General features: G+C 43.8%; 1 protein-coding gene across 1 annotated transcript in view; it reads left to right on the plus strand.

Moving 5' to 3' along the window:
- LOC124722785 (outer dynein arm-docking complex subunit 3) overlaps positions 1-15,941 on the plus strand; it is a 341,284-nt gene that overhangs the window by 72,719 nt on the left and 252,624 nt on the right. The window contains exons 3-5 of the mRNA XM_047247919.1: positions 3,860-4,012; positions 4,098-4,199; positions 4,274-4,459. Coding sequence (XP_047103875.1) covers positions 3,860-4,012; positions 4,098-4,199; positions 4,274-4,459 — 441 coding nt within the window. The remainder of the gene's footprint in view (positions 1-3,859; positions 4,013-4,097; positions 4,200-4,273; positions 4,460-15,941) is intronic.

Raw genomic sequence — 15,941 nt, forward strand, 5'->3', positions numbered from 1 at the left:
CAATAAATAAATAAATAAATAAATAAATAATACGGTGATACAAATGGAAATTATGGTCACAAATGTACAGGAAAAATTAGTTAGTTAATTTGATTTAGCTTTTTATGAACCAAGTGAAGGCTTTAGTACCCTGACCTACTCCGTTTTTAAATGTTTATTTACACCCGAAAATCCAAGGGCATTGTGCAAATTGAATTCTCGCACCACTGCAAAGATGAGTGCTCTAGATATTAGAGTCAGTGATGTTGAGAAAGAACCAAAACAATTAAATTGAACAACCTTCAGGAACCGGTGGAATCCCTACCAGTTTCTATACTGAATTTACTGCTGAGTTAGCCCGTATTTTAACTATAATCTATCATAGATCTCTTGAACAAAAGGCCGTGCCCAGTAGTTGGTAGAAAGCACAGGTGACACCAATCTACAAGAGACCTGCTTCACGCCCACCAGCACGGATTCCAAATACATTGATCATGTCAAACCCAAATTGCACTTTACTCCCATGACGTATTGAAAGCAAGGCGAGGTTAAGATGCTGCAGTATTTCTCGATTCCCGAAAAGCGTTGAACTCAATATCACGTCTATGCTTATTATCCCATGTAGGATCGTATTGGGTATCAAACAACATTTGTGACCAGATTGAGGTTTTTTAGCAGGAAGGTAGTGAGTCATCAGCAGATGAAAAAGTGACTTTGGGTGTGCGCGCCATGGAAGTACGTTGGAACCCTTGCTGTTCATTTTGTATATTAACCCTTCCTGACGTAAATTTTTTCTGGAGGAAGGAAAATTTTTCTTTAAGTGGTAATGCTCTTTTGTGATTTTTTAATGATTTTAGATTCAAGATTGATACAAAAATACGTACCCGTTTTCAAAACATACTTTGTACACTTGGATTCATTTTATGGGTTAAAATAACTAATTACGAATTATTCTCTGTTGTAATAAATAACATATGATCAGTCATTAATTTCCATGCAAAATAAAAATATTCAATTATTCAGTGGAATACAGTGAACCAACCTCATCCATGTATTCTGGCACTCACGACCTGCTGTGCACTGCTATATTGCCTTGTTGATATTTTCATAGTGATGCCCAACAGTTGGCAGCACTTGCGCACGATGAAAAGGTTGAATATTCACAAATGTGTACCTCAGGTTTCCAGTGGGAAAAATACTTCTGCTGCAACTAAGACACAATAAAAGTTAAAGTTCACAATTATAGCCAGAGGGTCTGAAAGGATTAATGACCTTGAGGGCATATCTATAATAACAAGTTGATCCATAATGAAGTGCTGTGAGAGAGGATGCACAAATATTCAATCAGATCTTGATAAGGTATCAAAGTGGTGCAAAGATTTGTAACTCACTTTAAATGTTCAGAAATGTAAAATTGTGCATTTCACAAAAGAAAAAAAAAAAAGTAATATCCTGTGACAATACATCAGTAGGTTACAGTTGGAATCTATCAACCCATTCAAATACTTGGATGTAACACTTTGTAGGGATATGAAATGGAATGATCACGATGGCTCAGTAGCGGATAAAGCAGGTGGCAGACTTCGGTCTATTGGTAGAACACTAGCGAAATGGATATTGCTAAAGTGTGTGGGACCACCACCAAATAGGACTAACAGGGGATACTGAACGTATACAGAGAAGGGAAGCGTCAATGGTCACAGATTTGTTTGACCCTTGGGAGAGAGTGACAAAGATGCTGAAGAAACTGAACTGGCAGACTCCTGAAGATAGGAGTAAACTATCGTTGGGAAGCCTACTTACAAAGTTTCAAGAACTGGCTTTAAATGATGACTCTAGGAATATAATATAACCCCTAATATTGCTAATGAACTCAGCGTATCTGTGGGCAATATGCACGTTTCTTGTCATGAGCGACCATACTATGAGACTTGTTCATACTGGAGGTCAAGGCATGAAAAAGGTCGCAAAATCAGAAGACTGAACCTGTCCCACGCACTTGATACTGTTTCATGAGAACTGTCATTCCTGTGCCACGTAGTTATAGAGACGGATCAGGTAACAACAAAAACAAAGCAAGCGTGCATGGTATGAAATACACATCATCGTTCTCACCATCCAAGAAACTGAAACCAGCTCCATCGACGAGAAATCTCATGAACGTATCCTTTTGAGTCCACGAGGGTATGCTGTTTGATTTTCTGACCAAAGGAATATCTGTGGATTTTCTTATTTTGACCCTCTCTTATGGGAGCCATTTCATAAAAATTGCCCGAGACCTTCTTTCAATAGGTAGCATGTACAGGATGACAATTAGTGAGCTATATGAAATAAAATTGTCATAACTTCTGTACGGTTTGCGTTAGGGCGTTCAAACTGCACAGTTGGCCATGGGGCATGATGAGAACTGTATGGTTTGGTTTGGTGAGGAACCCCACTTTCATTTGGATGGGTTTGTCAATAAACACAACTGGCGCATACGGGGGACTGAGAATCCGCATTTCGCGATCGAAAATCCTCTTCGCCCTCAACAGGTGACTCTACGGAGTGTAATGTTCAATCAAAGAATAATCACTGAGATGGCACAGTGACTACCGGACAGTACGTGAAAGTTTTGGAAGATGATTTCATCCTCATTATCCAAAGTGACCCTGATTTCGACAAGATGTGATTCGTGCAAGACGCAGCTCGACCCCATCGACATTGGACAGTATTTGACGTCCTTTAGGAGCACTTTGGGGATCAGATTCTGGCTTTGGGGCACCCAGAGGACACTGGCATGGGCCCCAATTGGCCGCCATATTCTCTGGATCTGAACACATGCGGCCCCTTTTTGTGGGGCTATATTAAAGATAAGGTGTACAGCGATAACCCCAAAACCGCTGCTGAGCTGAAAAAAGCCATACAGGAGGTCATCGACAGCATCGATGTTCCGACACTTCAGTGGGTAATGCAGGATTTCGCTATTCGTCTGCGTCACGTCATCATCAATGACGGCAGGCATATGGAGCATGTTATAACCTATAACCTGAATCTGAATATCTGTAGTGACGTTTTCATGTTGGATAAAGTGTGTGCACGCCGTAGTCCGTAACTAATTTACGTTTTTTGATATAGTTTAATAATTGTCACCCTGTAGCTGTATGATAATATGAAAATACACCAGACCAACACCGCACATCAATAGTTGCGGTGCTAGGGTTGTCCCTACCACATTCATTGAGAAACTAACATGCCTCTCTGGCTAAGATCTTGAGTACACTCTGGACTTCACATTATGTTCAACAATGACTACTTGCCAGAAGCAATAGTGCAGATATGAATGTGTTTATGATGCCGCCTCTCAGAACCAGCATGTGCGCCTTCGATTTACTACTGGCACCAGCTTAAATCCAATGTATTGGGTTATGATCCCAGCCTCCTACAGGCCCACATCACCTCAATGAGATGACAAGGTGTTGCTGTTGGAATGTCGTGTTTGTCTTCTTACTTCCAGTTGAGATCTTGTAGACAATGTTCCAAGATGGACCTGTGAGAGTGCAGCGAGAACCTGGCCATATCACACCACACACAATACGCATTTATACAAGGAAACACAAGTACTTTCTAAAGTATGTTTACTAACATTTTAAGTTATTAAAACACTACTTTTATTTAACAGCTACCTCTTTACTGATCCAAAAAAAAATAATTGTGTTAGTTTGATGAAACTCAGTTAAATTCAGAAATAACTGAAAACAATGCCTGAGTTAGTGTTAATGATGGTTTCTGTAATACTTAATACAGATTTGTTTCTTAGCTTTTTGTTTGTGTTAATTTTTTACAATATTTAAATATACACAATATATTTTGTCACCATGAATGTCTAATTTGCTTTCAGTGTGATGAACTTCCTGTGAAGTCTAACTATAGAAATGCCAAGGGAGTGTACGTCTTAAGGAGAAAGAAGAATTATGAAGTTGCTGGAATACTTGATGACAGAATATGCGGCCTGAAGAAGAAGCTGGACGTGCTACGACACCAATCAAGGGTGGTAAGTACGGTGTTTGCACCAGTTTAACCGGAACTCGTTACCTCGGTTTGATGTTAAATGTTTTCACGTTTCCGCTTTTTTGCAGGCACAAAGACGAATGAAAAAACTCGCAAGTGAGTACCAAGAGCTACTTCAGAGTGTTTTTTCTACGCAAAGAAAAGATTTGGGTGATAATTTGTCGTCAAAGGTGAGCAAATGGTGAAATGGTTTCGGAATGATAATCGCCGCAACGAGTTTCTCACTTACCTTGTGTTTCAACAGCAAGTATGCTCGCTAGAGAACCAGATACATCGTGTGGAGATGAACATGATGGAAGCAGAGCATGTGAAAAAGAAGTACCGTTCTATTCGAACGAGTCTCCTTGATGACAGCGTTGAGTTTGAGAGCACACTGAAAAGACTGGAAAACATGATACAAAAGCAACAAGCGGAAATAAATCATCTACAGGTTACTACTTTATAATTGACACATTTAGTTAAGACTGTGAGAAAGACATTCCAACTTACTAAAATGGAAAAAGGTTACGGTTTTTCATTTTATTTCTTTATTAGCTCCAACTATGGCTGTTGCCATGTTGGTGAATGTACTGTTTGGTCACGGTAACTTGACGATGTCGCTGGTGTTGCCAGAAGCGGAGAAAATCGGCACTACGTGAAGGTTATTCATTTGTCTCCGAGCGCTACCAACGTCTAGCTGCCCCTAGATGCGAACCATAGTAAACAATTCCGTAAGCATTTGTGAGGTGCTTAGATTAGAACAAAAACTTACTCAAGCTTATTTCTTCAAGTCACTGGGGCAAGTTTATTTTAGGAACTCGCTGCAAGTAGATGTTACAAAAGAGCAGTTATTCTCAAAAACCAGAGCAATCGCCACTGTTGTTGCATTATTATTAATGAATAAAAATCGCGACGAAACACTAAAATAAAAAATAAAAAAACTGAAGAAAAGTTAGAGGAGCGCATATTGATGTTACCAAGAAACACTATTCAGTTAACTAAAATCAGAGTACCTCACTTAGATTAAGAACTTTGAGGATGTCGTATGCAAATTTCGAACGTCTCTTATCTATTGTATAATCAAGTATTCGATAATACGAAACAAAAATGGGGTGCGGTATCTCGCCAAGAGACTACCTTTTAATTACACTTCGATGTTTGCTAGCAGTATTTACTACTTCTATCACAAATTTGACGCATATATGTTTACTGCCTACAGGAAAATTAAAGAGACCTTTGGAGAAAAGAGATCTACTTGCATGAAGATCAAGAGCTAAGATGGAAACCCAGTTCTAAGCAAAGAAGGGAAAGCAGAAAGGTGGAAGGAGTATATAGAGGGTCTATACAAGGGCGACGTTCTTGAGGACAGTATTATGGAAATGGAAGAGGATGTAGATGAAGATGAAATGGGAGATATGATACTGCGTGAAGAGTTTGACAGAGCACTGAAAGACCTGAGTTGCAACAAAGTTCCGGGAGTAGACAACATTCCATTAGAACTACTGACAGCCTTGGGAGAGCCAGTCCTGACAAAACTCTACCATCTGGTGAGCAAGATGTATGAGACAGGCGAAATACCCTCAGACTTCAAGAAGAATATAATAATTCCAATCCCAAAGAAAGCAGGTGTTGACAGATGTGAAAATTACCGAACTATCAGTTTAATAGGTCACAGCTGCAAAATACTAAGGTGAATTCTTTACAGACGAATGAAAAAACTGGTAGAAGCCAACCTCAGGGAAGATCAGATTCCGTAGAAATGTTGGAACAGGTGAGACAATACTGACCTTACGACTTATCTTAGAAGAAAGATTAAGGAAAGGTAAACCTACGTTTCTAGCACTTGTAGACTTAGAGAAAGCTTTTGACAATGTTGACTGGAATACTCTCTTTCAAATTCTAAAGGTAGCAGGGGTAAAATACAGGGAGCGAAAGGCTATTTACAATTTGTACAGAAACCAGATGGCGGTTATAAGAGTCGAGGTGCGTGAAAGGGAAGCAGTGCTTGGGAAGGGAGTGAGACAGGGTTGTAGCCTCTCCCCAATGTTATTCAATCTGTATATTGAGCAAGCAGTAAAGGAAACAAAAGAAAAATTCGGAGTAGGTATTAAAATCCATGGAGAAGAAATAAAAACTTTGAGGTTCGCAAAGACATTGTAGTTATGTCAGAGACAGCAAAGGACTTGGAAGAGCAGTTGAACGGAATGGACAGTGTCTTGAAAGGAGGATATAAGATGAACATCAACAAAGAAGAAGAGAAATTTGTGGCACAACCTGACTAGAAGAAGGGATCGGTTGGTAGGACATGTTCCGAGGCATCAAGGGATCACCAATTTAGTAGTGGAGGGCAGCGTGGAGGGTAAAAATCGTAGAGGGAGTCCAAGAGATGAATACACTAAGCAGATTCAGAAGGATGTAGGTTGTAGTAGGTACTGGGAGATGAAGAAGCTTGCACAGGATAGAGTAGCATGGAGAGCTGCATCAAACCAGTCTTTGGACTGAAGACCACAACAACAAATACGTTTACAGTAACAAATGAAATATCAGCTAAAATTTAAAAACGTCTATACTGCCGTTCTACTTTGCCTTCTGGTGAAACAAATTGATTGGTAAACTCATATTCCACCCAGTTCTGTGACTGTATGGATAATGCGCCATACCGCAGCAGGAAGGTTAACAATAGTATGATTTCAGGATTACGACTTTAAACTGGTTGCAAGACGGGCAAATAAACTGCAACGACACTCTGTGAGGAGGGTTGAATTGTTATCTCCAATAAAGGAAAACAAACCAGCCATGAAAGTGTGAGTCGTGGATAAAATCGCTGAGAACAGAGGCCACAAAGGCCGCCTTACAGCTGCGACCTACATCCGAAAGAATTGGCATAGGCCAAAAAAAAAACACAGTTTCAGGGAGAATAATGTCGCTGGTGACATGTCGAAGGAAAGATTGCAGTGTCTTGTTAATACTGCTTTCCTTTCAATTAGTGCACAGGACTGGAAAGGTCACTGCAGGAAAGTGCAGCAGCTGCAGCAAGAGTATTGGACACGAGATAGAATAATGTTGGCGACCAGCGATGAAGTTATCATCAATACCATGCCTTCAAGCGATGATGCTGATGATGATATTGAAACAAACGTAAATGACAGCGATTTTTAGTGAACATAATTTTGACAGTACCTTCAGGCACAATTACGAGGGTCGTTCAATAAGTAATGCCTCACATTTTTGTCTCAGAACGTATTTATTGTTAAGAGTCAGACAATATACATCAACATGTCTTGTCCATGTCCTATTTTTCTACGTAGTCTCCATCACGTTCTATGGCTGTACGGCAACGTTGTGGAAGAGCATGTACTCCCCACTGGCAAAAGCTCTTGTCCTGTAGGTGTAGTAGCCATGTTTTCACTACATAACTGAACCTCCCGTCATCTTCAAAGCGCGTTCGCTGTAGAGAATCTTTAACTGGCCCAAAGAGATGGAAGTCCGAATGACGCCATCACAATCCTAGAAGACTGTCACCATGACGTTTCTGGCAGAGGGGGTTGTCTTGAATTTCTTCTTTTGTGGTGAATGAGGATGATGTCACTCCATGGATTGCCTTTTTGTTTCTGGTGCAAAGTGGTGCACCCAGATTTCGTCCCCCGTAACGATCCGTGACCGGAAGGCCTCTCTGTCGGTCTCAAAACGCTACAGCAATTCAGATGAAATTGCCTTTCTTTGAATCTTGTGGTCCACTGTGAGCATTCGTGGAACCCATCGTGAGCACCTCTTTGAATATCCGAGAGTCTCGATCATTGCAGACGCGCTTCCAATGCTGACCGACAACTGTAGAGCCAACTGTAGAGTTGTGATGCGCCGGTCGGCACGAATAATGGCATCCACACGATTCAGCATGTCTGGAGCAGTGGCTGTGACAGGACATCCCGAGCGTGGCTGATCATGGAACTCTTTTTGTGCATTTCCTGAGGCTGTAACTTTCTTTATCCATCGCCCAAATGTACTGCTATCAATTCCAGCCATACACTGCACACAAACGTTTATGGATGTCCACCACGGTTTCTTTTTCTGCGCACAAGAATTCAATAACAGCACGCTGCTTGCAACGTGAGCCGTATGTAGACGCCAATTTGGCGCTGTACTACAGCTCTACTATCTGTCAGAATGGTTCGAAACAAGGACGTTTGTCTGTGTATATTAATGGCTTTTTTTTTAAATGTGGGTCATTACTTATGAACAATCCTCGTAATAGCACTTTGTGAACATTACTGCTGTCTGCGTTTAATAAATGCAACAGATTCCAAATATCAGTTTTTTTTCATTAGATTCATAGAGTCGTAAGTCGCACATTCATCTCCATTCATTTTTCATTGTTTTCGATACACAAATAATCCGTAAGTTATAGGTAGAACTTTCGGGCATGAATATGTCAACGAATTAGGTGTTTCCCGATCCCACACAGATGTCACTTAAGCGTCCAATAATTCCGCGAGTGCCGTCTGTGATTTCGTGTTAAGTACAAAACACGGGTAGCAGTCGACGATGCCTTCCTCTTGCAGCTCCTCCCCCACCCCCCTCTTTCCCCCTCAGCAGCCATAATGCGGGGGCACGGCCGTTCCCGACAGCCATCGCGCCGATCGTCACCTTATTGTGAACAAACAGTAATATTAACATATCCCACAGAATGTCACAAAGGTACACTTCATATTGTTTTACAGTAATTTACATTTCAAACTACGCTTTATAACTTAGTCTTTTTACATATTACTTACGTATACATTTAAGTGGTTATAATTTATCGTCAAATGTGAGAAAATCGTGAATAGTTCCGGAATAATTATCGCCGAGACGAGTTACTCACCTAACCTGCGTGACAGAACAGACACCTTTCAAATACGCACATTTCTGGAAAAGCGCGACGGCTCCTTGACGTTTGTTTCAGTGCGTCTGCACTAATATCGTCCGAACTACCATGGGAATCAATAATTTGTGGGTAAGAGGTTAATAGACGAAGGATGGTGCACTGTAGCATGCAATAAATTGGAAATTCGAGTCGCTTGGGGACTGTCCGGAAACCCAAAGCAGTTAAAGCAACTGCTCATGAGAAGCAGTAAATCTGGGTTCGAGTCCTGATCTGGCATAAATATTCAAATTTCGCCATTGTATTACCACAATGCCACATGCGGCGGAGAGTCACGAATTCCCACCCGGCCCTTCCCTTTCCTTCCCCACTCTCTATTTCATATAAAGTTACTATTATATTCACATTTATCTTTATATTCCTTGACATTTTCCCATTTGTCAACCAAATATTTAAATCTGTTGATGCTTTCTGGGAAAGGGATGATGATATACCCTGGTAAATTATTCCAATATTTTACTCCTCTACCACCACCGTTATTGTTTCAGCACTAAATGTTTACTTTATAATTGAGCCGTGTGATTCGATGAGCGATATTCCCGCCGCCGGTATGGGTCGCCACCTACTGGGCCGATGGGGAGAGAGAGGTAAGTGTCGAAACAAACTCAGCACAATAGACTGTAGGGTGGTAGGACTGGACCAAAGTTACACATCAGGCAATCACCATCGACAGCTGAACCGAACATTTTATTTGGTACCTCTAAACAAGAGAACTTGACAAATAAAACCATCACATGTTTAAAACTACCACACATCTTTAAAATTTACCATTTGGGAGAAAATAAATACTTCAGTTTTAAACATTCATAAAAATGCGGCACTTGTGGTCTATCACACATTTACTGAAATGAGTTAAATTTTATATACTCTAAATTGTAATCAAGCTGAAGAACAATTTACTAAAATCTAACTAATGTACTCTTTCATATAGGAGTTCAGACAACAATCAGATACCATGGCACACAACAGGTTACTTAAATGTTAGGCACCACATAATTTAGCATATAAAATATAAAATTTCATGTGAGCAAACAAGCTCGTGAGATTCAACAACTACGCTCAGAAAACGAATGCCCGCCCACTCAGCTGTTTCCAACACAGGCTCGACATGTACCCCCAGACGGGAGCAACAACGGTCATGAATGAGCACGAGAGAATCCCAGAATTAGCGGATATCTACAACAGACTGACATCTGCCTTAAATAACTAGAAACACAATAACTCATTACAACACATCAATTGTCTGCCCCGGTAGCTGAGTGGTCAGCATGACGGATTGCTGTCCTATGGGCCCGGGTTCGATTCCCAGCTTGGTCGCCCAATGTGGCGTCGAATGTAATAAGACCTGCAAGGCGGCCAGACCTGCCCCATAGCGGGCCTCCCGGCCAATGACACCAAACGCTCATTTCCATTTCCATCAGTAAATTTAAACATGAAATTAATTACAATATCGATCTACTGTCATTGAAGGAATCCATCAGTAAAATACGTTTCGGGCTGTTAAACATACAATAACAACAGGCCTCTCAATAACTGGCAAGAATTTAGGAAACTACTGATTTCAAAATTATACATGTGTCTGATAGACACACTATTAGTTCAAACAGAAATGTAATAGTAATGTTATTACAGTTGAGAGATAAATATATCCAGGGAAATATTTTGTCTATATACACTCCTGGAAATGGAAAAAAGAACACATTGACACCGGTGTGTCAGACCCACCATACTTGCTCCGGACACTGCGAGAGGGCTGTACAAGCAATGATCACACGCACGGCACAGCGGACACACCAGGAACTGCGGTGTTGGCTGTCGAATGGCGCTAGCTGCGCAGCATTTGTGCACCGCCGCCGTCAGTGTCAGCCAGTTTGCCGTGGCATACGGAGCTCCAGCGCAGTCTTTAACACTGGTAGCATGCTGCGACAGCGTGGACGTGAACCGTATGTGCAGTTGACGGACTTTGAGCGAGGGCGTATAGTGGGCATGCGGGAGGCCGGGTGGACGTACCGCCGAATTGCTCAACACGTGGGGCGTGAGGTCTCCACAGTACATCGATGTTGTCGCCAGTGGTCGGCGGAAGGTGCACGTGCCCATCGACCTGGGACCGGACCGCAGCGACACACGGATGCACGCCAAGACCGTAGGATCCTACACAGTGCCGTAGGGGACCGCACCGCCACTTCCCAGCAAATTAGGGACACTGTTGCTCCTGGGATATCGGCGAGGACCATTCGCAACCGTCTCCATGAAGCTGGGCTACGGTCCCGCACACCGTTAGGCCATCTTCCGCTCACGCCCCAACATCGTGCAGCCCGCCTCCAGTGGTGTCGCGACAGGCGTGAATGGAGGGACGAATGGAGACGTGTCGTCTTCAGCGATGAGAGTCGCTTCTGCCTTGGTGCCAATGATGGTCGTATGCGTGTTAGGCGCCGTGCAGGTGAGCGCCACAATCAGGACTGCATACGACCGAGGCACACAGGGCCAACACCCGGCATCATGGTGTGGGGAGCGATCTCCTACACTGGCCCGTACACCACTGGTGATCGTCGAGGGGACACTGAATAGTGCACGGTACATCCAAACCGTCAACGAACCCATCGTTCTACCATTCCTAGACCGGCAAGGGAACTTGCTGTTCCAACAGGACAATGCACGTCCGCATGTATCCCGTGCCACCCAACGTGCTCTAGAAGGTGTAAGTCAACTACCCTGGCCAGCAAGATCTCCGGATCTGTCCCCCATTGAGCATGTTTGGGACTGGATGAAGCGTCGTCTCACGCGGTCTGCACGTCCAGCACGAACGCTGGTCCAACTGAGGCGCCAGGTGAAAATGGCATGGCAAGCCGTTCCACAGGACTACATCCAGCATCTCTACGATCGTCTCCATGGGAGAATAGCAGCCTGCATTGCTGCGAAAGGTGGATATACACTGTACTAGTGCCGACATTGTGCATGCTCTGTTGCCTGTGTCTATGTGCCTGTGGTTCTGTCAGTGTGATCATGTGATGTATCTGACCCCAGGAATGTGTCAATAAAGCTTCCCCTTCCTGGGACAATGAATTCACGGTGTTCTTATTTCAATTTCCGGGAGTGTATATCAATAGCGACTGGCCATCTTAACTCCATGGTGTGATATAAATACAATAACCAGATGGTACTCAAACAAGGGCCAGCAAACTGATTTCAGTGGCGGTTAAACCCTGACAGTAGGGATCTACAACGGAATGTCTCAGCACTCCAGGTCCTCGTAAATGTTAATGATAACACCACATACACCTTAAAACATAACGTATTAAACCAATTAAAATCAACACATTGAAGGCCAGACTCAGTAGGAGTAGCGACGGCTGTCCAAGAACATACAGTCAACCGCACAGAAGCCAGTAGTAGTTTCCGACCACAATTTACAGGACAAGCAAGGCCCTTACCCTCTTGCCTGTTAGACGATGCCAGCCGCCGCAGATCCCAATGTCCAGGTGACATGAAGCAAGCGGAAAACGCCAACGGCTTCCCAGTAACGTCTCTTTCCACGCCGGCGATATTTGCCACGATGCCGTCACCTGGGCAACAGCCCCCTTTAGACGTGCCCTGCTTGCTGGCTGACACCAGACCTTAGCTGTCCGCCATAGTTCGCAAAACGCCGCTACTGCTCGGTATCCAAAAGCAAAATCATCCCCCTCTACCTCAGCTTTTCCTCCCGTTCCCGATCGACCCAATAGGTGGCGCCAGCGCGCGCTCTGCGCACACCGCCGGAAAGATGACCCACACCGGCGTCGGAAATATTGCTGATCGAGCCACACGGTTTATCCTCCTCCTCTGAAAATGGAAACCATCCCGCACCCCCCATTCATCCAAGACAAAATACAAGAGCTGGCTCCCTCCTTTGACCTGAGAGATGTGGACCCATGAGGGTTTTCCCGTCCGACTATTCCGAACCAGTAAACTAACTGGTTCAAGACCTGTAACATCTGGCAGGGTCCCACGAAACGTGGTGGTAACTTGCTCGAGATTTTGTCTTTGTCTTTCTTCCTGCTGAAAAATTACGAATAAAAACTGTCGCCCCTGTCTGGACCTTAAATGGGTGGCGCCCGTCATTGTAGCGCTGGGCTAATTTCCGGTGTGCAAGCTCGATGTTTTTCGTGGCACATTTCCAATTCTGCTGAATGAGCTCGCTGGTCACCTCCTCGGGCAGTAAATCATTGATGGACTACAAATTGGCGAGTGAAGAGTTCAGAGGCTAACTAAAAGAGTTGAAGGCTAAGTTCAACCAAGGGATCGTCTCGTACCATCTTCACTGCGACTTCCGGTGGAATGCTATGAGAGCAGCCTTAAGATTGCAATTCACTCTTTCCGCAAATGAAGGTTGCGGATAGTAGGGAATAGTAATGACGTGATATATCTAGCACTTTCGAATCAAAATCTCTTAAACTGGTGTGGCACGAAAGCACGGGCCTAATCACTAACAAGCGACCTTGGTGGATCAAAAAATGTTAGTCAGATGGCGAATAGTTAAACCCGTTGTTATTCCACTGCTAGGGATGAGCCGTACAAAGCGTGTGAACTCATCCACCACTACCAATATATACCTATTGCCATTCCGCTTTCTCGGTAATGGTCCAAATAATCAATGAACACCTTGTCCATTGGTGCACTCTCCCTGGTAGATTGCAGCAACCCTATCCTCGCATTAGCGTTGGGCTTGGACTCCTTATAGATGTGGCATTGCCCTACTAACCTACGAATGTCCTTATACAATGTCGCATAGGGTAGGTGCTCCCGAATGTTAGCAATAGTCTTGGCGACTCCAAAATGGCCTCCCGCAACAGAATTATTGAAATAATGGAAAATCGCAGGGATTAGTTCACACGGCAGACATATCTCAACCCTTCCATTGCTCTTAGTTTGGTAGCATACGATGCCCTTTTCTATGCTATAGCCCGGCACCTGCTTCCCTTCTAGGAACTGCTGTTTTATGGAACTCAAGGTAGGATCTATGCCTTGCTTTTCTCTCAAACTGCCAGACAACTCCAGAACTTCAGTTAGAACACCCATAACCAGACTTACATTCCCTACTGGTCTCTTCCCTGTCCCTCCTCAAACATCCGACTCAGCGCGTCCACTATAGAATTTTCCATTCCCCTTATATGTTTAACTCTGAATCTGAAGGCTGATATGCGGACTGCCCACTGGGCGATACATCCGGTTTTCCTGTGACGGGCTAGTACCCAGCTGGTTGTCGGTCTCCAAGTCAAAATGTCTATGTTGTAGGTAGAAACAAAAACTTTCTAAAGCGAAAAGTACTGCCAACGCTTCCCATTCGTACGCAGAATATTTTAACTCGGTAGGTGAGAGTGTTCTGGATGCATACGCTATCAGACGACGTTCACCTTCATCCTCCTAGAGCAGCACTGCTGCCACCCCAGGATTAGATGCGTCCGTCTCAACAATAAAATGCTTACCAAAATCTGGTAGAGCCAACACAGGTGGATTGGCTAAGGCCTAATTAATGACATCGAATGCAGATTTCTGGGATTCGCCCCACTGAAAATCCACGTTCTTCTTCCAAAGTTGGTTTAGGGGAGCAGCTAATTGCGCAAAATGGGGCACAAATTTACGAAATAAGTTTGCCATCCCTATAAATCGGGCGACTCTCTTCTTAGTCTTAGGAGGCGGAAACTTATGTAGATCCCTCGTTCTCCCCTGGTCAATCCTCACGCCCTCTGCTGAGACCAAATGACCCAAAAACGAAATTTCGTTGCGTGCCAAACTTATCTTAGAAGGCTTGACCACGAGCCCAGCTTCCGGCAAGCAGAGTAGGACTTGATCCAAATGCTGAAGATGCTCCTCAAACGTAGGACTATATACTACCACATCGTCCAGGTAATTATAAACAAACTTGTACTTGACAGCCCCCCAAGATGCTAGCTAGCAGCCGAGATAGGACTGCCGCGCCCGTGGACAACCCAAATGGCACCCGATTAAACTCATAAAGGTTCCAGTCCGTGCTAAATGCAGTGACTGGTTTAGACTCTTCAGATAACGGAATCTGGTAGTAAGCGTGGTTGAGATCCAGGATGGTAAAGACCCTTGCCCCCACAAACCAGGTAAAACAATGGTGCAAGTCAGGCAACGGCACCGACTCCAAAACAACCTTCTGGTTTAATCGTCTGTAGTCCACTATCGGGCGATACCCAGCCTCTGCCTTAGGCACCAAAAACATCGGAGAAGCATAAGGAGAGGTTGACTTCCTGATCACTCCTTCCTCCAACATCTTATCCACTAATTGGCGTAACGCCTCCATCTTTGGCGGTGACAATCTTTACAGTGGTTGTCGAAGTGGCACATCATTGGCCAAGCGTATATGGTAACGAATTTTATCTGACACACCGAGCTTATTAGTCAGCACATCAGGAAAACGACTCAGAAGCGCCAATAATTGCTCTGCCTGACTATCTGGCAAATGACTGAGCCCAAATTCAGAATCCTGAACAGATATATTGTTTACCTCGGCCTGCCCCTGACATGAACACAAGCTAAGCTTCTTCGCAGGTGCGAACCGAAAATAAGACATCCTACTCGCGTAATCTAACACCAAACCCATCCGAGGTATCGAATCACAGCCCAATAACAAATTAACAGAGAGGTTTTCAACCACTAACAAATGAATCGGCCACGAAAACCCCTGTATCGATGCACTTCCCTGGCAACAGCCCATGAATGCCAACCCTTGCTCATTAACTGCACGACATCCCTCTGAGGTCGGTTGCAATGGGGGTAGCTTACATACCGAACGATACTTCTGGTACCATTGAGGTCTAACAAGGACACACTACTCCCAGAATCTACTAACACACAGACTGGCTTATGGTTCAAGGTACCACACATTAACGGCAGCGGATGGCTACCAACTGTTCTTAGGCGATTACATCGCTTCATCGGACGCTCCTGACTAAAGGTGTCCATATTCTTTAACCGTTAGCTACTCGGGTGCGGTTTCCGTCTCTCTGGA

The sequence above is a fragment of the Schistocerca piceifrons genome, chromosome X, assembly GCF_021461385.2.
Source record: "Schistocerca piceifrons isolate TAMUIC-IGC-003096 chromosome X, iqSchPice1.1, whole genome shotgun sequence".
NCBI classification, from domain to species: domain Eukaryota; kingdom Metazoa; phylum Arthropoda; class Insecta; order Orthoptera; family Acrididae; genus Schistocerca; species Schistocerca piceifrons.